Source organism: Apaloderma vittatum, unplaced genomic scaffold (assembly GCF_000703405.1).
Source record: "Apaloderma vittatum isolate BGI_N311 unplaced genomic scaffold, ASM70340v1 scaffold2438, whole genome shotgun sequence".
NCBI lineage: Eukaryota > Metazoa > Chordata > Aves > Trogoniformes > Trogonidae > Apaloderma > Apaloderma vittatum.
The window spans coordinates 100,661-125,997 of record NW_009732278.1 but is presented as its reverse complement, the minus strand read 5'-3'; the positions used below and the strand labels follow the sequence as shown (position 1 = coordinate 125,997).

General features: G+C 42.5%; 1 protein-coding gene across 1 annotated transcript in view; it reads left to right on the top strand.

The window, feature by feature from the left end:
- The window catches only part of LOC104278468 (unconventional myosin-X-like), a 128,750-nt gene that overhangs the window by 15,922 nt on the left and 87,491 nt on the right, over positions 1 to 25,337 (top strand). Inside the window, 1 exon segment of the mRNA XM_009875452.1 lies at positions 18,354 to 18,512. Coding sequence (XP_009873754.1) covers positions 18,402 to 18,512 — 111 coding nt within the window. The 5' untranslated portion in view covers positions 18,354 to 18,401.

Genomic DNA, 25,337 nt, shown 5'->3' with positions numbered 1-25,337 from the left:
AAGCTCAGTTTCTGAGACTAGAAATTTAGTATTGAAAGCCCTGTCATTCACTTCTTGCTTTGTGTTTGAAAATCTGTGGGTCAAAAAAACCAAATTACCCAAATCATCCTATGCTCTTTTACATTCTGCTTGAGAAGTAATGCAAGTAGTCAGAAACGAGACTAGAATCATGGGAGTGTGAGTATTTTTCTTAAGAGGCTGATGAATACAGCCCTTTACAAGTTGCGAGGAACTTTAAAGCTCTTGCTAAGTGTAAAAGCTGCCTGTGCAGTGTTTCCACGTGTGCGTGTTGGATTCAGCCAGAGACTCCTGGTGCCTTCCCTATGGGTTGGATGGAGCCTGGGGGCAGTGGGGTTGAGCATCCAGCCGGGGTGAAAGTTGCGTACCTGATGTGAGTGCAGCTTGATGAACGTGGCTGCTGGAGTAACCGGAGTCTGAACCCCTGGCAGCCTCTTCCCACTGGAGATAAACACCTGCTGATTGCTGATCCGAACGCGCTTCTTCGCCCGACGTTCTGGCAGCAGTTGTGGAGAGCGTTTGTTTGAACTTGTCTCAGCAGTGCTATCTTTTGTGATCTTGAACCAGAGATGACAACGGCTTGCTAACACAAAACTCCCTCTTGTTTCAGGAGCCTGCCCCACGCCTCTCATCCCTGGCAGTTTGCTGTGTGCATGGCTCTGTAGCCTGAACCACAGAACTTCTGTTCACTGTGGTCAGTGCCCTGCTGTAAGCATCTTCGTGTCGCGCTGTGCTGCGAAGGGATGTCTTTTGGATCGCCAAGTTGACGAGGCTTTGCATCCCAGCTCACACTTTGGAACCGTTGTTTGGAAATAAGCCTTTCTTTCTCACCAGATAGGTGCATGTGTGTCTGAGTTCTTGTTCCTTTTGTGGAGGACCTTTATGTCTGAGGGAAATACACATCTTTCTTCGATTCTCTGCTGAAGTGGCAGCTGCTGCCCAATGCCAATACCTCCTCTGGGGGCATGTTTTGCAGAGTAACTGCTGGACGCTGGAGACACATCTGAAGAAAGCTGCAAGCCAAATTGTGGCTATGACTGCTTCAGCTACAACGATGCAAATTCTGACATTAGTGTTTTATTTTGATTTCACACTCCCCCTTCCCAGCCCCTTTACTTCCCAGCACTGTTGTCTTATCAGTAGAAGGACATGCTGGTAGTTAAGCACTGAAGTTTGTGGAGGCAAAGACGTTCTTGGTTCCTCTGCAATAAGGTAGAAAAATCCTGTCAGGTCCGGGAACCCCAGCCTGCCAGCATGGATTGTGTCTCAGATACACAGGGAAAAGGATCAAGTGATGTCATTAATAACTGAAACAACTTTGTTGGAAAGAGTTTGACTTCAGTTGTTGATGGTGTAGTAGGGTGAAAAACCTTTGGGCTGCAGGAGCCCACAGCACCAAGGGAATAGTTTTGGAGTTTTATGACTTTTGTGTATGTTTTAATTGGATTGAACTGTGCCCCAAGGAGCCTGGAAAAAGATTTTGTCGGCTGTGCTAGGACATCTCAGCTGAAGGAGCAGTCTGCTAACTCTGAAGCAAGTAACCCCAGCAGCCCTATGAGCAAAAGAAAATCCACCAAAAAGTGCTGTCGGTGTAATTGTGCTGAGGTCAAAGGCCTCTGCTAGGAAAACCTCTCCTATTTGTGATTCACAGGGCTGCATCAGCAGGATCTAGTGCAGACCTGTCTTAACGGGAAAAGCCTCTGATGTCAAGAAGTGGATTTCTTTGGAGACCAGCGCTTGCTTGTGCTTTGTCAGCAACCCAGTGTACCTGAGTGCTTGAGTTACCTCGCTTGAGCTGCAGCAGACAGGCAGGATGAAAACGAGTGCTTTTTAGACTTTATCGGAGTTAATTTAATTGAAAGGTTGTATGCCAGGCATGTGCTTTTGTTGACTCGTCCTCTCAAGAAGTGTATGCTGGTAGTCTAGTGGTAAACCTCACCACCAGGCTACAGGCTTCCTCAGCTAGTACCAGGGCTGCCTGTGGTTTCCCTGCCTGGGAACGTGAAGCACTGTTTGATGGACATGCTTTTATTTTTATGCAACCGTTGATAAGAGTACCTATTTTGGTCTTGGGCAGATGAGCTAAATCAAAACCTGTAAATAATGATAAGTGAAATCAGGCACTCTAATTTAAATAATAATAGGAACCTGCGTAGCTTGCTTTCACTAATGCTAAGTTTCTTCCTAGCTGTTTACTTGCTCAGTATTCATATTAAGATTTTGTGTTAACTTCTAGCATCTGGATTTGAGCCTTTCTTCTCTTTTTGGATCCATTTTCTTCTCTTTCTAGATCCATTTGCTTCTCAGAAAATTTCAGCTATGGATGAATCTAGTTAATGCAAAATCATGGGAACTGTTATTTAAGTGGGCACGTTGCAAAATCAGGTTTATGCGTGTGTGGTTATTTTAAGTGAGTATTATAAAGGTGTGATCCTGTGGGATATGTTTTCCTCCCCATAGGGGTAGTAGTGTTTGTACTTAAAAGTGCAGGAACGTGTATTTCCATGGCAGCTGTTTGCCATGCAAGGTTTTGTGGTGGTGGCATCAACAAATCTGTTGGGTTAACCAAGTTATTCAGATGAGCACATACCAGAATTGAGCACTTCCAGTATAACAGTAGTTTTTATATTCTTTACAATACAGAAGTCTCATGGAAATAACTTAATAAATACTAAATTTCAAACCATATCAGAAACAAGAATTATTTTCTTGTACCTACCTGTCTTGAACTAAATGAGGCATTGCGTGATTCCTCACGGGTGCTGAACCTCCATGGATGTAACTGACTGTTGGAGGTTTTTGCATGGTTTGTCTATTTGTCAGTATGAATGTTAACGGAAAAATGTGTGAAGATACCTGTATGAAGGTTTGTATTTGAAGCTATGGTAATGCAGAATGACAGATAAATAATTGATCTTTCATTTGAGTGGTTATTAAGACTTCTATGATGCTGAAAGAAAGGAATATATATATAATTCAATGGACTCTTTCAGGAAATAATCTCTTCTTTTACAGACTAAATACTTTACATTTGTGTTATGATGTTAAAAAAACCCTACTGGTGCTTGTTTTAACGATGAAGGAGCTTGCAATGCTAATCTTAAGGCACTTCTTTGTAGGATCACAGCATTTCTCATATTTGCAGTTGACTTCGAGTCAGTCATTACTTATGAGTCAACTGGTATGAGTCAACTCCACACTGCATGACTAATTTGTCATGTCATCTTGTTTGTGTTTTTTTTTTAAAATCTTTTGAGATGATAGTTGAGACTGCAACTGTGAAGTCACTAATTGCTATTGCTTTCTCAGTAATGGGAAGTACGGACCCTCTGTGGAATTGTCTTGTTATGCCGCAGCTCCATGCCTTCAAGCAGCACTTGTGTCAGTAAAATGACTCCAGATGAAATACTCTTTGGACATGTTTGTGTATGGAAGTCCTACTAATGAGATGCACGTTTTTTTTTCCTTCTTGTCCTAGCTGTTGTGAGAGCAACCACTTACTTGAAGGCACAAGTCTGTCCTTCAGTCTGAAGCACTTGAGTTTTGAGACAAGGTGTTGTCTTTTTGGGAGGCCCCCTGTGCTGTGTGTGTTGGTGTGGTGGGATCCAGACTTGCACTGCTGTGTCTGTAGATGCACTCTGCTCACTTGCAGCCTTGTCGAACATGTTTCTTTGCTGCTGGGGATGTGTTTCCACAATTGCCTTGGTGTTAGTCAGAACTGAAGTCCTGCAGCCACGCTCGAACTTGGGTATTACATAGTACCTCTGTATCACCAGTATTACGGTGTTGTCCAGGTATGTTTGTCCTGTGATTTTTACTTTTCACACCACTGATATAGTGGATTTCCCTGAACAATGTGGTACATTATCGGTGCCATGAGCTTAATGGCTCTGGGATGAGGATGAGCGAGGCTGTGTACCAAAAGAACATGGCTCAACTCAGGCTTTTGAGAATCAGGACAAGAGGGAGGTGATCATGCCCCTGTACTCGGCACTCGTGAGACCTCACCTCAAGTACTGTGTCCAGTTTTGGTCACCACAGTACAAGAAGGACATCGAGGTGCTGGAGCGGGTGCAGAGAAGGGCAACAAGGCTTGTGAGAGGTCTGGAAAACATACTCTATGAAGAGCGGCTGAGGGAACTGGGTTTGTTTAGTCTGGAGAAGAGGAGGCTGAGAGGAGACCTTATTGCCCTCTACAACTACCTAAAAGGAGGCTGTAGTGAGGCTGGTGCTGGTCTCTTCTCTCTAATTACTAATGACAGGACAAGGGGATATGGCCTCAAGTTGCGTCAGGGTAAGTTTAGATTGGATATTCGGAGGAAGTTCTTTACTGAACGAGTGGTGAGGCACTGGAACAGGCTGCCCAGGGAGGTGGTGGAGTCACCAACCCTGGAGGTGTTTAAAAAAAAAGTAGATGTAGCACTTGAGGCTATGGTGTAGTGGTTAGGTATGCTGGGATGAAGGTTGGACTAGATGATCTTCAGAGGTCCCTTCCAACCCCTAACATTCTGTGGGAGCCATAAATCTTGTACAAGAACTGCCTGCGCCTGCAGAAAGAAAAGTTTCTACTACTAGTTGAAGTTAATAATGTGCATGACAAAAGGCAATATCCAAACAGATGGTAGTAAATGCAGGATGCTTTGGGGGGAAGGGGAGAGATTTGCAATATTTCAGGGCTGAGATTTTGCTAAATAGAAACTGAGTTTAAATATTTCTATTTACGAGATCACAGTGGTCAGATTAAAAGACCATAATCTCTCTAGCTTCATAATCTTTTGACTGTAGGATTGAAACATGCTTCTGTTTCTAGAAACTTCTGATTTAATCTGCCAGGCTGAAGCTGTGTGTAAAGAAAATCATCACATCATCAGAGCAAGAGGAGTTAATGTGTGGAACTAAATCACTGGATTTTGCCAGTGAGTCTAAGCCTAGGTTTCTGTTCTGAAGCGCACACACAGGTAAAACGGGAAAGAAATCGCTTGAATCATGTTAGGCAAATACTCTCAGGGTAAGATAACATTATCTCAGGCCCCAGGTAGCTAAACAAAATGGTTATTTAATGCATACTTTTTCTTCTAATCTGAAGCTGCTTGTTCTGTAGGAGAACTTTTCAAAGTTATAGCTTGTTCTCTGTACTGTAATAGGTTTGGGCATATGTACCGTCAACTTGCAAGTTACGTGGATAAAAACGCTCAGAGACTCTGAAATTTTTTTTTTTCCTTCTACATCTCCTGCAGCAGGAGTTGCTTTCCTTCTGAGGACAAAGAAAAAAATAAGAAAAATAGATAAAAAGTGAGGAAAAAATAAATGAGAGTTTTGCTCGCTTTGCATTCCACCGGGAATAATAATGAACAAGATCATGAACTTTGCAATTTGAAATTTAAAGTGAATTTAGAGGAATAGGGACTGGGATGTAGAAAGACAGGCAACCCACACGCTCTCTGGTGTTCTGCAGTGCAGGGCTTTAGGACTCCCACCTGCCTGGGCTGATTTGCCATCAGCTCAGCTCTCTCCCAGGTGGACATGCTGCTTTATCCCCAACTCTGAACCTGTGTCAGATTAAGGCCTAGACACTACAAGTGTCTGTAATAATGACTAGTTGGTGTGCTAACACAAAGACTGCACCCTCAACAAGATTGTGCTCGTAATAAGATGAGCATATTTTGGGAGGTGAGAGGGAGCACATCTTCTTCAGGGGAAGAGAACATTGATTTTGATATGGGAAAAAGTGGCCTAGTGTTGCTTACTGAGGGATCTTCCCCACTGATCTCTAAAGCTTGAGTTTGAAGATGTCACATTTATCAGAAAAAACAGTAAAATAATTGAAAGTAGCCTTGAAAGGTAAGTGGACAGCAGCACTATTCACTAACAGACATGGCTGCCATGTCCATGCTTCTCTCTCACAACCTTTCCTCCCACGCAGGCAATCAGAAAAGGTGCTCCAATTTTAATCTGTTTCTTCTAATTGTTTTTTAGTCACGTGTCAGGGTAATCTAGCCCTCAATTTAAAGAATATAGACTGGAGCTTTTGCAGCTCTGTGTGCTTGAGGTTTGTCAAAGAAATTTCAAACCCAAAAGAGAGTATCCTTACAAAAACAGAAAAATACTGTGTATTTTTCTTGCAGCAAAAGGTTAGGGTTTTTTTGTTTTGTTTTGTTTTTTTTTCCTAAGACTATAAATGTTATGGTTATGTTGAAAGCTACCACATAATTTTCTGAATATTTCTTGTCTGTCTCCATAATTCTTTCAAAACTACTGAAGAAGTACTGCCCTTATTTAAGGGAGGGGAAGAGATGTTTTTCTCTTTGCTTATATCATGGGAACTAATTGCAAATGGACTTCTCCAGCATACGTACTACCTGGCATGTGATACAAATGTGGTTTCCAAATGTAAGCAGAGGCTAGCTGTGGAAAATTAAATTGTGCACATGCATTTTAACAAGCAGGCCGCCTTTATATTTGCTCTTCTGCTTCTTGCAAGGCAGGAGGTTCATAATTCAAATGAAAACCAGCCAGTTTATATGCTGATTTTATGGGAGTCGCTTATAGAACACTCTGTCAAACTTTGACGGCCAAAAGCAACTTCTTTTCTTTATCTGTAAGTAATGCGTGGTCTCACAGATAGCAAAGCACTGTCTGTGCCCTACAATAAGACTTATGACGTGGCTTTGAAAGTCGTTGCATCTCTCGACCACTCCCTCAGCCCATACCTGTGGATTCATGCCCTGCCGTGACTGATGAGTGCTCCAGTCTCCTGGGCAACTTCTAGCAGTGCCACTTACCTATTTTCTCCCTAGAAGAAGTTTAATACAGTCCTTTTTTTCAAAGCTTTAAGGTTTTGTATTTAATATCCGCAGGCTTTTCAGAAGTGCAATGAAAAGAGATACTTACCTGCACACTAACAGAAAATGACAGTAATATGTGCAGTATTATCTCTCAGGATGTAAAAAGGGGAGCTTGTAGTGAGTCTCAGACAGAAAAAAAAGCTTTTTTAAGCCGTTCTTTGAATTCATATGGCTCTTGGGCCTGGTATATTTACTCATGCTCCTTGTAATAGAACCAAGCAAAAGAATATAATATTGTTTTCCTCCAAACCAGACATATTAAAATATAGTAGTGTTTTCATCTTTGTACTTCAGTATGTCCAAGAGGTATTTCTGTCCTTGTGCCAGACACTGTAAAACTTTATAGCAAAGAGGTAGCTTTCTTCCCTAAAAAGCTTTCAGTCAAAAAAGAGCCCAATTCTTGCATACCTAACAGCTTATGCTTTATTTGAGTAATAATCAAATTTACTAGCATGCATTTGAGAGAACCTAAGCAATTAGTGCCTGACTACGTAATCAGTCTAACTAATGCTCCTGTTCCGTGCAGATTAGAAGATGGTTGTGGTGTGCTGTTTTATAACTAAACAGATTCTCTCTTTCCCAGTCTAAACTTAAAAATTTTGGACTTTAGGGTAAGTATGCGGTCGTGCCCAAAGCAATATTTTCTTGCAAATGAAAGTTGCATGTGGGCTTGCAGTCCAGACAGATACACAAAAATCTGAAATTTCTATGTTGACATATTTGAAGTCTGCCCTCCCATTTATTTCTACACCTTTTCGAATTATGATACTATAGTGTTTTTTTCTATTTATTGTATGTGCCTGTCCTTTTTTATTTTAATTTTCCTCTTCTTTTTACTCCGCTACTACCCTTCCTCATCACTGTGATTTCATGATGACTGAACCATTGTGGAATATTCATCTGTTTTTGTTAATCTTAAACCAGAGCAGTCCTTGGGCAGAGGTGGTCTGGAAAACTTTGTTTGTGTGGTATGCCCCAATAAAACTAAACAAAACAGCTGAGAGAGAAAAAAGCGTGTTACAACAGGAGAACCTGAAGATACCATGAATGAGCCCTCAGTGGCACTTTGGCTCCTCTGACTGGGCGAAGGTTGGCGTGGTGCTGGGGGTACCCTCCAAGTTCAGCTGTGGTGGGACTGCGGGATCTTGGTTGGTGGGAGCTGGTTGGGTTTTCAGGGCTTGAACCTGGTTTTCGTGGCTGTCATGCAGAATGCTTAACTGCCTCGGCTGCTATCTTAAGATACGCGCAGCTTGTCCAAACCTGTTCTTTCTTCCAGCAAGCTTGCCTCCTGCAGCATCTGCCAGTGCTGGGGAAGGTGTGGAGTGGAGCTCCAGTCCCAATTACACCAACTTAATGTTTCACATCTCCTCACTGACAGGAGTTGTGGCTTGCTCTCATAGTTCAACACAAGGCATGCTGGCGGGCACCGTGTTGTGAGAATATCATGCAAACACGAGACCTCTTGATTGTCTTGAAGCTTCAGCCTTTGTTTTGTGCCACAGCTATCGAAGTGCCTTGGTGGTTTTTGAGGATAACCTTGAGGTCGAAGACCTGCAACAGGCTGATGTGTGTAGTGATCCTAAGTGACCAGCAGCACTTCTTCAGGAGCTGCTGATAGTTGTTTGGTGGAGCCTGCTCCTCTTGTCTAACTACACTGGTCATGGAGAAAAGCAAGAATCTAAGGGCAAAAGATACTCTGCAAGACCTGAAAATGGAGCGGCTTTGTGCTTTTTGAAAATAATGAGGTACATGCTGATTTTTGATGACAAAACCTCCCTGGAATACGTTATTAAAGGAAACACACCACTTCTTGCTCACTGTATAGAAATCCAGAATTAATCCAGCTTCTCGCTCCCTTCCCCTACCTTTCACCTGACAGCTACTATTTCTGCCAAGCCGTGAGAGACAGTAACAGCAGAGGGATCTCCATCCCTCCTGGGACCAGTGGATGCTGCCTACAGGGTCAGTGCAGTAGCGTGTCGTTGTCTGCTGGCAGGGAGGCAGAGTTTTTTCCCTCTGCAGACACAGAGTCCTTTGTCATGGTCCTGCTAGCAGGGCATTCAAGAGCAGTGCCCCTCAGGAGGGATTATTGCAGAATTATTATTTCAGAGGATTTGCAGACTTGGGCAGCAGTAAATCACATGCTGGCACGTTACTCTCCAGCATATGGAAGCTGGGATGTCTAATTTTTTATTTCTAGACTGAAGCTGAAAGTCTGTTTTACAGCCAGCTCCTCACCTCCTGGGAGAAACTGGAGTGTGAGACACCCCGGGTCTATGCAGGACAGCCAGCACCAAAAGAGGGAGCCGTGAAGCTGGAGCTTAAACTGCGGCATCCAGCTGCGACTGACCAGAGCTGAGGGACTGGCTCATACCTGGCAGGGAGGAGTGAGAGAAACTCAAGTCCTACGTCACCTCGGCACATTAACGTTTGCCAGCAAGACCACCCATTTCTATATAAAAACCTTCCTTCTCGCTCTGTTTTCTTTTCTTCTCAGCCCTCTGCAGCAGCCTTGCCCGAAGGTGGGCCCCAGCCCAGCAGCTTTGGTCCACCATCATGGGGGGAGCAGCTGGAGCTGGGATACTGCAAGGACCTTTCAGTCTTCATAGCTGGTGCTGTGGCAGAGTTGTCTTGGTTTGGGTGGCAATATGATGGTAATAAATGCTACAGACTTTCCCGCCAGGCAGCGTTTTCCCGGGCAGCCCCCTGGTCGAGCCTCCAGGTTGGTGGCAGATGTGGGATGGACCCTGCAGGCTTGGGACACATCTGCACCCACGGGCTGGCAGCCTGGGCAGGGTTAGTTCATACCAAGTGTGGAGCTTGCAGGGATGACGCCAAAAGGCTCACACTGGTGTTGCTCAGGGCTTTTTCTGACATCCTGGAGGGCCTCGAAGGAGAGTTGCCTTCTCCAGTTGAGCCTTTGTTCCAGCCTCCTTTTCAGGGATGACCTCTCGGAGCTCCAGCTCCCGCATAAGGGTTGTCTCTGACTTCAGTACTGCGCCACTGCACACAGGCTGCTCCTATTCTAGGCTTGGAGGTACTCTAATCAGCTACCTGCAGTTTTATTATTTATTTACTTTTTAGGAAAAAACCCCTTGAGATTAATTGCTTTGGCCTCAGAAATGCTGGTGTAGTTTGTAGGCTTCTTATTGAATAGAGTTGTCCCAGTTCTTGATAGTAGGGCATTTTATTCAAATTCAGTCTTATTCATTCAGTTGCAAAAAGCCATTGTTTATCTCATATGAATCATTGAATAAATATGAGTTTGAAATTGAGAGTTTCACTTGAGCTGTAACTGATGTTGACAGTCAGGCTAATGCTTTCAGTGCCTGGTGTTATCCATAGATGCACTTTCTGTTTTGCGGAAGATGATGGATAAAGGGTGAGGGGTGTTTTATGGGTGTTTCAGAGAGGAGGTCATCAGTTTTCACCCCCTTGTCCTTGGAGCTAGCTAAGGCAATGTACATTGAAAGCAAAAGGAGTATTGCCATTGCATCTGCTTACTGGGTGCTGCTCACAGCAGCACTGGCTCGGGAGTGTCTGTGGTGAGGGATCCCAAGCCAGATGCAGGATTGGACCCACGGCTGTTGTGGGCCCAGACCTTCCTCCGTCCCTCTGCTTCGTGCCTGGATTTGCTCTTCTCATCATCTCGCAGTGCTCCACAGGTTGGAGCCTCTTTGCTGGGCTTCTGCGTGGCCAAAGCCAGCTTCTTCCACTTGAGAGACTCTGCTGTAGAGCAGCTGCCTGGCAGTGAGCCAGAGGCACATGTTGTGGTAGGTCTCCTGTGCCCTTTCCCTTGGACTATTTCATTTGGGCCAACGTTCTGGGAAAGCTGGGCAGCTGCAGTCTGTCCTCTTCTCAGCTCACAGAGAGGCAAGGGCACTTTTCCGTGCTGAAGCAAGCACTGGTGACGTTCCAGGAATATTTTGTGTTTTTTTGCAGTGCCACGGTCATGGTATTTGTAGGTGGGTGGACTTCTTAACATGTCTTTCGTGCTCTTTAACTATAGGTTATGCAAGGTCGCTTGTAGAACAAGTTAAAGATGCACTTTTCTTTCTTGTAAGAATTAGTGTAGGCTGCCTAGAGGTTTACTCTAGTATAACCTAGGTTAAATTCATGTATTTAATTTGAATTAAATTTCTTTATTGTCTGTGTAAGCATGCCCAATTAAAGGGTCATAAGCACCAAACCTGTAACTGGAAGCTTGTTAGTACTTGATGACAGAGCTTGTCTGCAAATGGGAGCAGGTCAGTGTGTGGAATAAACTGCCTTAAAATACCTCCTGTAGAGTAGGCGTTAGGTGGGAAGTCTCGATCAGACAAGCTAATTGACAGTGGTCAACACGCAGGGAAACAACAAAAGAGGTACAGTTTCGTGGGTTTGCTGAGCTCTGCTGCAGCGATGACCAGGATTACCTTCCCCACGCTGTGGAGCTTGCAAGCAAAAAAAAAAGGTCACTCTGCATCGGGGTGACAACCTGAACATTGTGGTAGGAAGGCTGTTCAGGGGAGCTGCTGCAAGCCGTCGCTGGTGCTGTTGCTGCTGGAGGTTGGAGAGAAGGTGAGGGAAAGGACCAGGACAGGCTTCCAGCCTTGAACCTGGGTGCATCTCCTGACCCAGGTGTCCTGGGAAGCCTGAGAGGTGTTATGAAAGGAGGACTGAGGGGAAGGATTTGGAAGAGGTTTGATAGGAGGAGGAACGAAGTCTGAAAACGGCTGGAACCGAGGTGAGCAAGGAACAAAAGGGGATTATACGCAATATAGGATTTGTGTGTTCCTCATCTGATTCGGTAGGTACAGGAACAGGCGAAGTGAACATTTAGGTGTTTTGCATTAGAGGTCAAGATTAACATTTAACTGGGAAGGGAGGCTGGAGAGTGGGGTGATTTCCAGGGTTAAGTGGGGAGGAATTTCACAAAAGGGGTGGAAGATAAGCTTGATGCTCAGTTGATGTATGTAAGGGATATTTGCTTGAAGAAAGGGCCAGGGTTAGTCACAGTAGTAACGACAGCAGTTTAGTTAGTAATGCTTTTTGTAATATTTTCTTCTTTATTTCAATTTCCGTCGTAGTTTAATAGGTAAGAAACTTAATTGTGTTGTTTTTTTTGGTTTTTTTTGATTGCTTTAAAAAAGTTTAAATTATATTGCATCTAAGCAAGCCTTGTGCCTTGGTGCGTCTTTTGACCTGAAAGATTTTTTGGTGGATAATGGAATCAATGTCTAAGGTCAGCTGTTACAGATATATAGTAAATTAACGGACAAAAATATTACTTGATTCGCACTCTTGTCGTGATTAACCGTAGAATTTTACATGACAGTAGTTAATCTGCTTTACATTTGGTATTAAATTAATTTTGATTTATAAGAGAGCCTTCTTGCCCTGTATTTTAAGTATCTACTTAGACAGCATATCTCTCCAGGAGTAAAGAGTAAACTATTAGATTTTTATTTTTGTTTTTAATCCCTAGGTCCTTGGGCTTGTTGTGATTTATTTGTCTCCCTGGAACGCTGCATTCCACAGCTTGTAATGTGAGCCCAAGGCCTCTCTTTTCTACTTGGACTCATGTATAAAGACATTTTGTAAGATTTATTGCATTCTTTTAACTTCTAAACACGAGGGAGGCACAAATGATGATCCTCAGTTCAGACCAACAGCAGAGAATGAAAAAAAAAAAAGATATTTTAAGTGGGTGTTTCTTAGTACAGTCTTGTGTATTTTGCTGGGCTATGCTCATCTCGCTGCTGCAGGGTCAGTGACCGTAAGCAAAAAAATGCTGTAGAAAACTGATGGTGGTGATGCATTGAACATATAAGCCAAGTCCTCTGGAGTTGCTGCTGAGCGGTGTGGGTTTACGTTGGCATCACGGTAGCTGTTGAGATTAACCCTGTGAAAACACACATAGAGCCAGTCCCTGGGGCAACAACAGGAAGGCTCTGGGCTTCACCTTTTGGGGTTACTATATCTTTGCTTTCTGGTGTCTGTGGACTGGCCAGGTGCTGCAGCAGTTGGTTTGCTAATGTCATAGGCACTCCTGAAGAATGTTTGGTTGCTTTGGGTTTGGGTTTTTTGTTTGTAAACCTGTTTCTTGGATGAATTCTGTATAATACCTCTTTGCCTTTGCTTTCCCTGTCTTACTGAATTTTATGTTTAAACTACTGTGTTTTACATTATCCCTCTGGTTATAAGGATTTGAGCAACTTCATTTAAATCGAGCATGTGACGGGAGTTGGATGTTTCCGTTTTCTGTGTAGGAATATCAGTATAATCTTCTGTAAGACTGTCATCTTTCACATACTGAATTGTCAATCAGAAAATTTTTGGAGTACCTTCTGCCTTCCTCCCATCCAATATGAATCTTCAGCATCCAACCAAAAACTCATCTTCTTGTAAAAAACACCCTGAGAGCTTCAGCTGTGAATGAGCTCTGCGCAGACTGTTACTTGCAGGTTTTGCAAGAAGTGGGGATTGCCTTGGAGATTGGGCAGGGGTTTTTTAGGTGCTTTACCTAAGAACTTAATTCACCATTCTCAACCCACTTCACCCAGCTGTGGTGAAATCTCCTGATACCATTTAATAACCTTATTCAAGCAGGGTTTTTTGTCACTTGGCATCATGTCACAAAATGATACAGGAAGAGAGAAAGCATGTGTGCTCCTGTTGTTGAGGGCCCGCTCTGATATTCTTTTCTGTGTTAATAAATTGTATTACAAATTAAATCTTTTATTACAACATAATTTCCATTAAATCTTGAGCTCAGGGGTAATTTGTCAGTGCACAAAATTAATTGAACTTTGTTCTGTGATATTCCCCTTAAATGGAATGCTTGGAAGGCTTTTTTTTTTTAACATGCCAGATGAATTGCACAGGATAAAAATGTAGTTTTCAACATAAATAAGTGGGGAATATTAAGATCTCCATGCGGGAGGTTTTCACGCTCTTTCAAAAGGATCAGTGAAATTAATTTAATTGCAGTCATATGCCTCAAACTTGTGATTTGTTGGTGAGTTGTTTTCTTTAAATGCTCAGTAGTCAATTTAAAAGCATCCTGCAAAATATTAGTAATTCCATATTGCACAGCATACAAGAAATGCTGTTCTGAAACAAATATAAAGTTACAAACTTGCCTAACAAGTACTTGTGTATTTTGGAATACAGTATTGCACTGCTCACACTGCAGTATTTATTAATAGGCATGGTGTTTATGAATAGGGGAAATTACATTTTTATTTGCTAAAGCCATTTCCATTACATGTCTTTGACCTAGTGTGTGATTTAGGGATTGTTGGCTTTCCAGATCGAGTCCCATATAAAATGATTCGTTTATTTATTTTTGATGCTTCACTGTTTCAGGAAAAAAACCTTTCACGAAACACCAACTGCCAAAAATCCGTTCACGTAGTGCTTATCTGCAGTCTCAACTTTAATCTCCCTGTGTGTTGCTGTACGTTCTCCAGGTTCCTCCACTGCATAAGAGAATGTCCAACCAGCTGTCTTCTGCAAAGAGGAGGTTCTTGCTGCAGCAGCAGTTGAGGGTCTGGATGGTGTTTTAGAGGGTGACGTGTGAGCCCGTCCCATCTAAGCCATGTAGTCATGCCCGTGTCCTGGGACATGCTGGTGTACTGTCAAGGACTTCTCTCTAATGTCTTTTTTTCTTGGTCCCATGCCCAAGACTAATGTTCTCACTGAGACACGACAAATAGATTTTCTCTACTTGTCCTTCTTTTTCATTAGGGTAATGTTTTTGGGGAGTGTGAGCATAGATCTCGCTCTCAATGTCTAGAGCTTGACATTGTGTCCTAGAAGAGACCTGGCAAGTGCTGCGGGTAGCATGGTTGTAGATCAGGTGGACCTTGACCCTGCTCTGGGTATGTCCCCATCACAGCAAGGCTGATGAATTTTATCCAATTCTGTAAAAAAAAAATAGAGTTGGGCTAATCACCTTGTTGATTTCCAAACAGATGTGAATTAGGATATAGGATCATCTCATCAGAGCTTTGAAACAGTCTTGTCAAAACCACACCAGTGTGGTTTGTTTTCACTGTGTCTGCATGTGACCCTGTTTTTAATGTTCATTCAAATATTCCTGTCCTCACTTCCCTGTCTCTTCAATCTTACCTTTTTGACTCGAGAAAGAAATCGGACTCAGCAGCATGTGATTACTTTCTTTTAGTCGTATAACTTTCTTGCTCAAGACTGACACTAAGCAGCACTCCTCCAGCCCTTGGTTGTAGGTTCTCCATTTCAGCAAGCTGTTAACATTTGGGCATCTGTTAGTTCCCTCCTACATTATTTTCGAACTCTGGAGTGCCTCCTACAGCTTTTTCCTGTTACCCGGAGAACTTGGTAGCGTTGGTCCTTCAGCTTTTCAGGTTGCTTCCTCATCTGAGTCCCTTTTTGGTGTATTCATCACAGCACCAGTAAACTGTCATAGGGACAGTAGAGCAGTCTTGAAGTGGTATTCTTCTTTCCCAGTAGAATGCTCTTTACTGTTGTTTTAGCTGAGTTTGCTGTTTTGTCTTAGTATTTCTTGAGGTTGTTGTTCTTGTTGTTATTCTTTGCATGGCTTCTTCCTATCTTAACCTTTAATTTTCACATCCGTAATAACTCTGAGAGATCTTATTTTGCGTGCTGTCTCTTCAGGGTTTAATTTATAGTTTTCCATGTATTCAGCGTGTTTGTTATCTCAGACTGTTTATATCTTGGGAGGAAAGAAGTTTTTGCTGAATTCTCATTTAGCCTTGTCTTAAATCTTATTCCAAGTTTCCTGCATGTTTGACTTGACCTTCCAGAAGCGCTGGCAAGATCCTTGAGGGTGGACACTCCTGTGGACAGGCTCCTCTTGAAGTCCAGGAGCCAACTGGTTCATCTTCCTCTTCTGCATGCTGACCCCACAGAACGGCTCTCGGTTCCTATTTCCTGAGGATTTCAACTGCTGTAATATTTCACAACGTGATCTTCTAATTAGTAATGATAAAGTTCAAGGTGGCTTTTTCACATCCTCACCCTAATAAAGGCGTGAGCTAAGATGAAGTAGAACAAAGCAGGGCTGCAAAAAGCCTGTTTTAAGGAAATGAGGTTGGTGTGTATGATCCTGCTGCACTCTGTGTGATGACTTCGACCCTGTGAGGTCAGTTCAACCAAGTTTTACACTGGGTTTAGGAAATACAAGGGATGAGAGGTAAAGGAGAAGTAACTCTGCAGCACTGGGGAAGAGGTGTCCTCCTCACTTCTGATTTGGGTGGCAGGCATCATGACTGGTTAGTGTGTTTTCTAGCTTTTAGATGCATTGGCCTATCTCTGAGTCAGCTCACAGAGCCCTTTCCTCACCCAAACAAGAAGGCGTTGTGTGGGAGAGCTGGAAGTATGAGAACAACCAGCCTGAAGAAGAGAAAATAGTGGATTTGAGTGGGAAGGATGAATCTGCAGAGACCATCTTCGATAGTCAGTCGTCGTGTTGTTTTTCTTGGTGCATTTCTATGAATTCCTCATGTTAATAAACATACCTAGCGATGCATGGGATGCTCTGCCTACCCTGCTAACCCATCCATCATATCGAAGAACAGATATCACAGACAGGACTATTCTCTTCCTAGAAGTGATATTTTGTTTCATTTCCATGTTCAATGAGACACACTCCCCAGGATATGTGCCATCCCCTTCAGGTTTCCTAATTTTCTTACTGAGTCATTTTTCAGTTTTGATTCCAGGCTGATACACGGCCTCTGTTTAGTCACTTGGTTTTCTAGGATTTGCTTTCCTTAAATCCCTTTTATTTCCAAATCTTCCAGCTTAAGTTATTTTTATTCTACAGTATGATCTTTGGATTTGTCGTCATGGTTGTTCTGACTAGGAACTGCAGTTTATTACTCTTGAGGTGTAATTACTTGCACCTTGTTAGTCTAGGGACTGCTAGCATTGTGTTCGGCCCTGAAAGTTTTGCTGTCAGCTGATGCTGTTTATTTTTGTTCTGTCTGTTAGATATCTGGACCGCTTGCCCCTGCACCATGTAAAAGTGTCTTCTTTATCCATCTGGGCCAGAATCTCTACCCTGTACAAATGTTTGTCCTGTCATCTCGATGGTGATTTACCGCAAAATAAGGCTCAGATCTGTCTGTTTCCTGCAGTTAGGGATTGTGTTTTGAACGCTCTGAATCTGCAAGAACTTTCTGATGATTTGCTCACGTATCCTGTTGATGCCCGTGTCGCCTTCCTGCACCTGTTAGAAATTTGTTTCCTAGATCTCCTTTCTCTCCCAGCCTTCCCCCACTATGTTTCTGTGCTGGTGTGAGTGACAGCTGTAACAGTGTGATGGCCTGTGTCAGCAATTTGGTGTGCCTGGGGTATGATTTTAAGGAACAAATATCATCAGGCCAGTTCTCCGCTGTCAGCTGGTGGGACATCTGAGTACAGAGCTTCAATGTTAAGTCCAGCCTGCATTCAACCTCTGGCCTCTCCAGCTTCTTTTTCTCACATTTTTTTTTTTAAAAATGTTCTACATCATTAATGTTTGCATTAACCCCATGCTTGATTTTCTTACACTGAAACTGTGCCGTTAGCAGGGACTAGCATTGCCTGAGTAGCACTGGCTGTGAGATGCAGGCATACATCTATAGGGATGAGCTGCCAAAATATAAATTAAAAGGAAATGGGAAACTGAATTCCAATGCTGTTGTTTCGTATTTCTCAGTTATGTCATTAGTATTCATAAAAGTTTAATTAGATGGGGTATGTGTGCATCTTCTGAGCATATTTGTGATAGTTTTACAGGAGATACATAGAAGCATTTTCTAAGTAGTTGTGACTTTTTCAGAGCTTTTCCTGTCTGTTTGGAACAGGCTTCAGAAATTTGTGTCAAAAGTTGATTAATTAGAAATCGGTTCACCTCTTCATTTCCAAATATCTGCAGGGTACTGAACTTTGTGCTACTTACGACAATGACCCTAACCCGGTAGTCATCCTGACTAGAGCACTGAATGGAAACATTTAAGTGGATTTCAGATCAAACACATAAACACTTGCAGCCTGATAGAGCAATAATTTCGTTTGCTCTCCTGAACTGTAAAACATTTCCTTCCAGAGTAATTCAAGTGTAAGTGGGACTTACTGTAGGGGATACGTTTTTTCTTTGGTTGGTTTTGGATTTTCTGGGAACGGTTATTGCTTGGTTTGTATTTCTTCTGATAAAGTCTAACAGTAGTCTGGTGTGGAAAGAGATTAAATTTGCCCTTAAAAAGAAGAAGATCGTAGTCCTCAGTACATTTTCGGTATGTTCTGGTTCCATACGACTCCCATATATATATTTGGGTCTTCAGTTATTGTTGGAGAAACTTTAGAAGAAGCAGGTAGGACTGGCAGGCTGTTATATTTTGCAAGTCTAAACACTGATAAACTGGATAGTGAGCATGAATGGGTATGACAGCTCTGTTCTGAGACTGGAGTATCTGAATGTGTGCTCCAAATTTTATGTTTTCTTTGTTTCCCCTCTTTCAGGTATTCACTTATAAACAGAGCACAATCACACACCAAAAAGTAACACCTATGCATCAAACAAGTGTGGAGAGCGTGGAAGACATGGCAGCACTTGTAGATCTCCATGAAGGCTCCATTATGCACAACTTATTCCAGCGATATCAGCAAGATAAAATCTATGTAAGTGTCTTCTAAAATTAAGGAAAATATCCAGAGGGAATGTTTTTGAACGGGTTGGTGCTGTATATGTTTTGCTGTTTCTGTGGCATCTCCCCTCCAGTTCTTTGTGTATCCACATGGAGCTGAAGCGCGCCTCATCTAGTGCTGCTCGCCAACAGCCGTGGAAGGAGAAGGCAGCTCAGGGCTGGCCAGGCAGTCCCTTGGAAACCTTCTCCTTTAGGCTCTCTGCCCCAACAACACGTCACCAGAGAGCCTGTGACTTCTGTTTGAGATCCCACCAGGCCAAGGTCCAATTCTGAGCAACGTCTCTTTTTTTACTGTAGTAAAAGGGGAATGGTATTACTATTGTCAGGCTCAGAACTTGTGGTGGTAAGTACAGATAGTTGGAGTTCGGGGTGTGTGAGAATGGGCAGCTTATTATCAGTTTCAAAACCTTGAATTAGTCCACACAGTATTCTTTTTCTTAGCTCTGTGGTGAAGGTGGTTTAGATTTAGCTGCCCTTTAAATAATTTCATTAATCTTGAACTGACTGGATATTAATCTTTCCTGAATCTGAAACTACACTAAATGTGAGAAAGATAGACGAAATATTAGTGGCTGTTAGAGATTGCAAAATCTCACTGTTCAGTGTTTGGTGGTTTTGGCTGGGTGTTGTGTTTGTTTTTTTCTTCCATTAGTAATTGCAGAATACAAATAACTTTAGTTTGCATCACCTGTCTAGGCCTTTGATTTGGCATACACGTGCTTTATTCCAAGCTTCATCTTTTAAATTTGGCTTCTTTGTTTTTAAACATGAACGTATCTTAATGTGAAAATAAACTTACTCTGTATTTGGAAATTTCTTTGTGCTCAAAAGCAAAAAAAAGCCCAAGGCCCAAGAAAATTAACATTTCTATTGCACATTACCTTTAAAGTGGCTCATATGGGGAATTGTAAATGGTGAGGTGTAGTTCTCTTGAAAAATGTCTTTGTGTCTTGTTTTTTCTCAAAACGAATGAACAATTTTGCCCTTCAGAAAAATCACTAAACAAAAAATGAATAGCATATGTGAACAATTCTACATGTGTGGAGGAAAATAGCTACTTGATAAGAGTTTAGGGTTCCAACAGTGTTATTAGATTAGAATATAATACTCAGTGTGAGTCAAAATAGAAAAAGTTTTCTGAGTAATTATTGTGTACTCAGATGGAGGACGCTTCTTCCTCCTGTTAAAAAGCATGTGTGTAAAAGGAGATTTTTCCGAAGAGGCAAAGAATAATCCTGTTCTGAAGAGACATATGCTAGCTTATTTCTTAGCTTGTCAAGGCAAGTTTAGGATATTCCGATACGTGTGCTCAGTGCAGTGTACGTTTCTAGACAAACAGGTTTGTGTTCTCTTAATGATGACAGGTCTTCGGTTGTTTCTGAGTACTCACCATCCTTTCAGCTTTGCTAATTTTACTGCTTACTCTTTCAAGTCCACCTCACCTGAAAAATGATTTAAAAGGAGGTCTAAAAAAGGTGTGTTTTGAAATGCATATGAAAGTCTCTCTGCTATACTATATATGTAACCAGGACCTAGTGTAGAATCATAGAATCACAGAATGGCCTGGGCTGGAAGGGACCTTAGAGATCATCTAGTCCAACCGCCCTGTCGTGGGCAGGGACGCCACCTCTCAACTAGACCAGGCAACACATGGGGACCGAGGGGGAAACATCTTTTTTTCTCCCTCCTCAGTGGTATCACACTCCTTCTGTGCCGGTGATAATGTTTTAGGACCGGGCTCCAGGAACAGAAACCCCAAGAAAAGCTGCTGAAATAATTTTGAGACTTCCTAGGTACATGATCTTGTGTTGTAGGAGGAGGTCTTGTCATTGCAAAAGGAACTGTGTCTGTTCCAGCCAAAATCTCTTAACTATTTTGCACAGTTCAACAATATTTTAACGTTTGATCTTAAAAAAAAAAAACAAGGGGAGGGGGGCTGTAAAGTGCACTGAGTTTACCTTTGTGGAAGGCATGCTTGTAGCTGAAGAAATTAGGTTCCTGGTCATTCTGCTTTGGGACCAGACTAGGTCTCATACAGGACAGGGGAAACCATTGGGCTTCATGCTAGGAGCAGTCAAAACTTTCCAGTTTGTACATTTTACCTTCTCCCTTCCCTGCAAAAAGTTATGTCCCTTGGCCAGGAATTGCTCCATCCATGTAGTGCAGATACTATTTCTTGTATCTGCTCTGGCCCTCTTGGCTGTGTCTGTCCCTTGTATGTTAGGGATAAATCGGGAAGGCATGTGCTCCTCTGTGCTGAGCTTAAGGGCTGATTGTCCCTTTGAAAGACTTCCCGCCATCCCCGAACATAAACCAACATGTAATTACTGTGTCCTGGTTTTGAGCTTACAGGTCCCTCTCTACTTCAGTCCTGTGCACCATCCACATCCTGAGAGTCGGGGGAAAAGACATGCGCAGGTCTATGCTGCCTTGTAGAATTACAAGCATATTAGCGTGGTTCTTGAGTCTGCCAGCCTTTTGTTAGTGGCAATGAGACTGGGAATCATAGAATCATTATGGTTGTAAAAGTCCTTCAGGATCATCAAGTCCAACCGTTAAACACCTTTGTACCCTTAATGAAGAATGCCCTTAATGAGGAAGTAAGTTTTGGGGCTTAGTTCACACACGCACAAATTATATCAAGTGCAATAAGTAGCGCAATAAGTAGCGCAATAAGTTATATTGTAATGTCAGGTATATAATCTCTGAAATACAGGAGAAAAAAGGAAATGTAAACAGTTGCTTTCTCTGGAAGATGATTATTCCTGCAAATATTTCGCTGTTAACTTGTATGTTTGTGTTTGAGAAGCTGTTTCTTCAGCAATGAGCGTTTAAGTAAATATCTTCAGATCTTTGAGTTCAGTATAAAGTTCCTTTACGTAATAACGTTTTTGTCTCACATAATCATACCCATGTTCCTAAACTCTTCACTACTTCCTAATTAATACTATAAAGTATTTGCTATGGATGCCAAGTTTTGTCAAACATGTCAGTGACTTTCTTTGCTGCTGCCAACAATTGCAGCTATAAAGGGTCAGCAGAAGATTTTGCATGTTTCTTGCTGTTTCTTCGGGAGGGAAAAGTGTTGATTTAGCCTACAGACTGTGTTTGCAGCATGAATGATGCCTGGCTCTGTGCTTAATGAGTCGAGGCTCTTGGCTGAATCTATGCGGTTGGTGAGAAGATGAAGGTCAGAAGTTGTTTGTGTCTATGTGCACCATCTTTTTCTATCAGTGTCAAGTCTGTTGACACCTGTTTGTGATACCTTTTGTCTGAATTTCTGTACAGCAGACTTCTGGTACCTCAAGGGGGACTACAAGAAAGCTACAGAGGGGCTTTTTACAAGGGCAAGTAGTGATAAGGTGAGGGATGATGGCTTCAAACTGGAAGAGGGAAGATTTAGATTAGATATTAGAAAGAAATTCTTTACTGTTGCAGTGGTGAGAAGTTGTGGGTGCCTCCCCTCTGCAAGTGTTCAAGGCCAGGCTGGATGGGGCTTTGAGCAATGGGGGCCATGAGGAGCCTGGGATGTACAAGGTGTTGCTTCATTACTTAAAGCAGGCTCCTGTCTGGTATTTTTTCAGCTTTCTCAGTTAATACTGCTTTTATGTAAAAGTTTGCTTCTAGGCTATCACTGCTTTTGTTGTCCAGGAAAGGAGCAGAGTTAGGACATCAGAAATCATATGGTGCAGAAGTTTTCATTGCTACTTTCTCCTCTAGTTTTACTCCATCAAGAACTACTTGCTAAGGGTTGTCCAGCTGGTGGACATCAGGACATGAGGTTTCATGCCTGTCTTTGAATGCTCAGATTAGCTTGTGGGCCAGGCTGGTATGTGGCAAAATATGGAAAGATAAACACTAGTGCTAAAAGTGGAAAGTGGCCACATTTGAAAACGACCTTTTATGAAGGCAAAGGAGGCATCTCGTCGCCTCTGAAGCAAGGCCAGCACGGGGCATGCGATGTGGAGAGGAGAAGTGCTGTGGCTGCCGTCCTTGTCGCTCTTCAAAGGCGAGTTGTTCCCGAAGCTGTTGATTCTGGATTACTTTTAGTTAAGTACACGTTGCAGAGGAGACTGGCCCAGCCTCGGAGGGGACGCCGTAAACCACATGGCATGGATTGTGCTGCAAGATGCACAAATTACGGTGTTTGAGCTCGTGCTGGGATGCGCTGCGGTTGTCTCGTCTCTGGGGCCAGCGGTTAGTTGCTGATGCAGGCGACTGAATTTCAGAAAAGCAGAGGATTAGAGAGCAGCTTTTGCCGAGATGAGAGGCGTGTTGGAAATAACTGCAGTATATATGCTGTGCAGGTCAGCGTGGAGCTTTTCAGCGTCAGATCCACCCTCTTTTGCCCGAGTTCAAGCAATAACCGAGTTTCAAAGCCTGTCTGATTAGTTTTTTCCTTTTGAATTAAGCTCTGGAGTGCCAGGTAGGCACGTTCCCCTTTGAAGTGGTGAAGATTTGACACATGCCTGTCTTGTTTAGGTGGAAGATGTGTGTCTGTGCCCAGAGAGGCGTGCTGCGTGGGGTGGGGTGGTCCTTCATCTGCCCCCATGGTGACAGTGGCCTCCAGATTGTCCAGCACTTGGGTGCAGTAGCCAAGAAGGGTGAGAGAGAATGTAACCTGTTTTTCCTCACTTTCAAATTAGGACTGCAGCTTGTCCACCGATAATTATAACCATCTGTAGGTTTGTGTGCATATGTATAAAAAATTCTGTACCAGCCATGTAGACATGTAGTGCCATACCAGCCACATCCACATCAGAAGGAGAATGATGGTAATTAGGAGCTCAGTTTTCATGGCTGGCTTCCTTTCTTCAGCTGAAGCAACAAACATGGAATAACTTGCATGAGAACGCAAGATTTCTCCGGTTTTTAAAGGTGTTAAACTGGAAAAGTTTTCTTGCAGAGCTCCTAGCCACTTCATTACATTGAATACTCAGTTACCTGTTTTGAAGAAGTATACCAGCTTATTTATGCATCGATTTTTAAATCTATTTGTGTTTGTTTAGCAGTGTGTTCAGTTACAGTTTGTTAAACTTGCAGTAATTAGATAATTTATCTCTCTCGAAGTCGTGAGGGTTCCCCGAGGCAGATAGTTGATGTTTGTGCAGTATTAATCGATAATCACTGTCGGCATTTTTTCAAATTCTGTTTGCAGACACTTTAGTATCTAGGTCAGTTGCTCTCTGGGACTTGTTTGTCTAGGTTTCTGCACACTTGTTTTCTTTCTGAGCACAGTAAAACTCCTTTCACATCCAAGGCCATTGCTCTGTGTCGAGTTATAATGGTCAGCAGGGACTGGATGTTGCTGCATGTTATAGTGAGAAAATAGGAGGGCATACTAGAAAGTTGTGGTTGATTAAATATGGACAGACAGACGTAATTCTCATACGCTTTGAAAGCACTTCTGTTCAGATGTCCTCTACCATGGACACAAGTTGTATGTGGAGGCAGAGACAAAGGAAAGTCGGCAAAAGGCAATAGTCCCGAAGTGTTTACTTATACAGACAAAAACTGTCATGACTGGGTTTTTTTGAATGGAAAAACTCGGATGCACTGCCTGCAGAAACTGAACCTAAAAAGAATATGTATCAAGAACTCATACACCGTCCTGGACAGGTCGACGGCCTTGATCTTTGCCCTGCATACTCCATGGTATAAATAAGCATGGCCATTGACATTAAAAAAACCCCAAACAACAATACACACAAATTGTGTCATTAATTAGTACCATAAAATGTATGTAAATAAGTAAATATGACACATGTGTGTATTTAGACCAAGTCTTGAGTTGTTAAACTAGCTCCTAGAAGTACATTTATCCTGGTCTTGTCTGCAACCCAGCTGTGGCTGCACAGTTCCTCTCCGTAGGCATCCAGTGCTCTAGAGCAAGTAACTGGTTTGCAGGATCTGCTCTATGGTTGCTCAAGAAACTGCTTTTTAGTTAATTGGACTGCTTTTACATTAAAGGAATTTTTTAAATGTGCTGGTGAATCAGTACTTTTCATGCCTTCCCCTGCTACTGGGGAAATGGGAAAAAAATCTCTCCACCAGCTCCTTTGGTGGAGGTACAGAGAGCAGAGAATGCCACTGCTGAGAATGCATGACAAATGGCTATACATAGCTACTAACCTCTGCAATTAGCACATTATGCTTACACACATCAGATAATGTTTTCAAAATGTAGTTCAAAGTGAGTTCCTGTCTCCAAGCGTTAATTACAGCTTCCATTTCACATCTGTTACTAGAGAGCAGCAGACAAAGATCTATATAAACACAGCAGGCTTTTAATTGGAAATCAAGTGGGATTTATTTCTCATGATTGCTATTTCTAAAGGATGGTCAGTCGTATAGATCAACAGTTTTCTGCCAAAGGCCATATTATCTTTCATTTGTTTTTCTTGTTTTAGTACGTGGTAGAGGAAGAACATAGCCGTAATGATATACGAACTAAACAAATGCCATCAGTTGGTTAACTAGCTTTGCTTCTGAATTCCTTCATACTGCAGAACTTGTGGGACTGCTAACGATGACGATAAAGAATGTTTTCCTGCGCTTTGTCCTCACAACTGAAAATAGTGAGGATTTTAAACAGTATACATTTTCAGATCTGAGCAAATATTTCAGCCGGAGGTGATGTGATCTATGTGGTATCATTAAAAAGGGAGCAGCTCAAACAGGTCTGTGTAGTTGAGTGCACAATCACATTTGCAACGGCTACACAAACACTTTGTGGTGTATGTTGTGGCTGCACAAACACATACGTTTATATGACTATTTGCAGCACATTAGGTACTTG